Below are 289 nucleotides of genomic sequence, written 5' to 3'. Positions count from 1 at the left end.
GGGGGGATAAGACAGAGGAATCTAAATAGCTCCAGCTTCCAGCTCCATGTTTCCATTCATCCTCAGTCCATCAGCCTCAATGCAAGCGAAGGGGTTTGAGGAGGTTGCAAGAAAGAACTCATCACATACCTTGCAAGGAGAAGAGGGACAGGAAGAATCCCAGCACCCAGATACTGTGCAGCCAGTAGGTCCTCATGCTTCTCTCTCACTCGCTCCGCTTCCTCTGCCTTTTTCTCCGTCTCTTCCCTCCTCTCTCAGTTTCTTTTTCTTTTTTTTTTCTTTTTTTTTT

The 289-nt window shown here is 47.1% G+C and overlaps 1 protein-coding gene across 1 annotated transcript in view; it reads right to left on the bottom strand.

Moving 5' to 3' along the window:
* The window catches only part of LSAMP (limbic system associated membrane protein), a 974,787-nt gene extending 974,515 nt beyond the window's left edge, over positions 1-272 (bottom strand). Inside the window, exon 1 of the mRNA XM_019618792.2 lies at positions 130-272. Within this exon, the coding sequence (XP_019474337.1) occupies positions 130-196 (67 nt within the window). The 5' untranslated portion in view covers positions 197-272. The remainder of the gene's footprint in view (positions 1-129) is intronic.
* Positions 273-289: the final 17 nt, after the last annotated feature.

The sequence above is a fragment of the Meleagris gallopavo genome, chromosome 1 (genome assembly GCF_000146605.3).
Source record: "Meleagris gallopavo isolate NT-WF06-2002-E0010 breed Aviagen turkey brand Nicholas breeding stock chromosome 1, Turkey_5.1, whole genome shotgun sequence".
NCBI classification, from domain to species: domain Eukaryota; kingdom Metazoa; phylum Chordata; class Aves; order Galliformes; family Phasianidae; genus Meleagris; species Meleagris gallopavo.
Note: the sequence above shows the minus strand (reverse complement) of the source record. Positions and strands in the feature narration are given on the sequence as shown.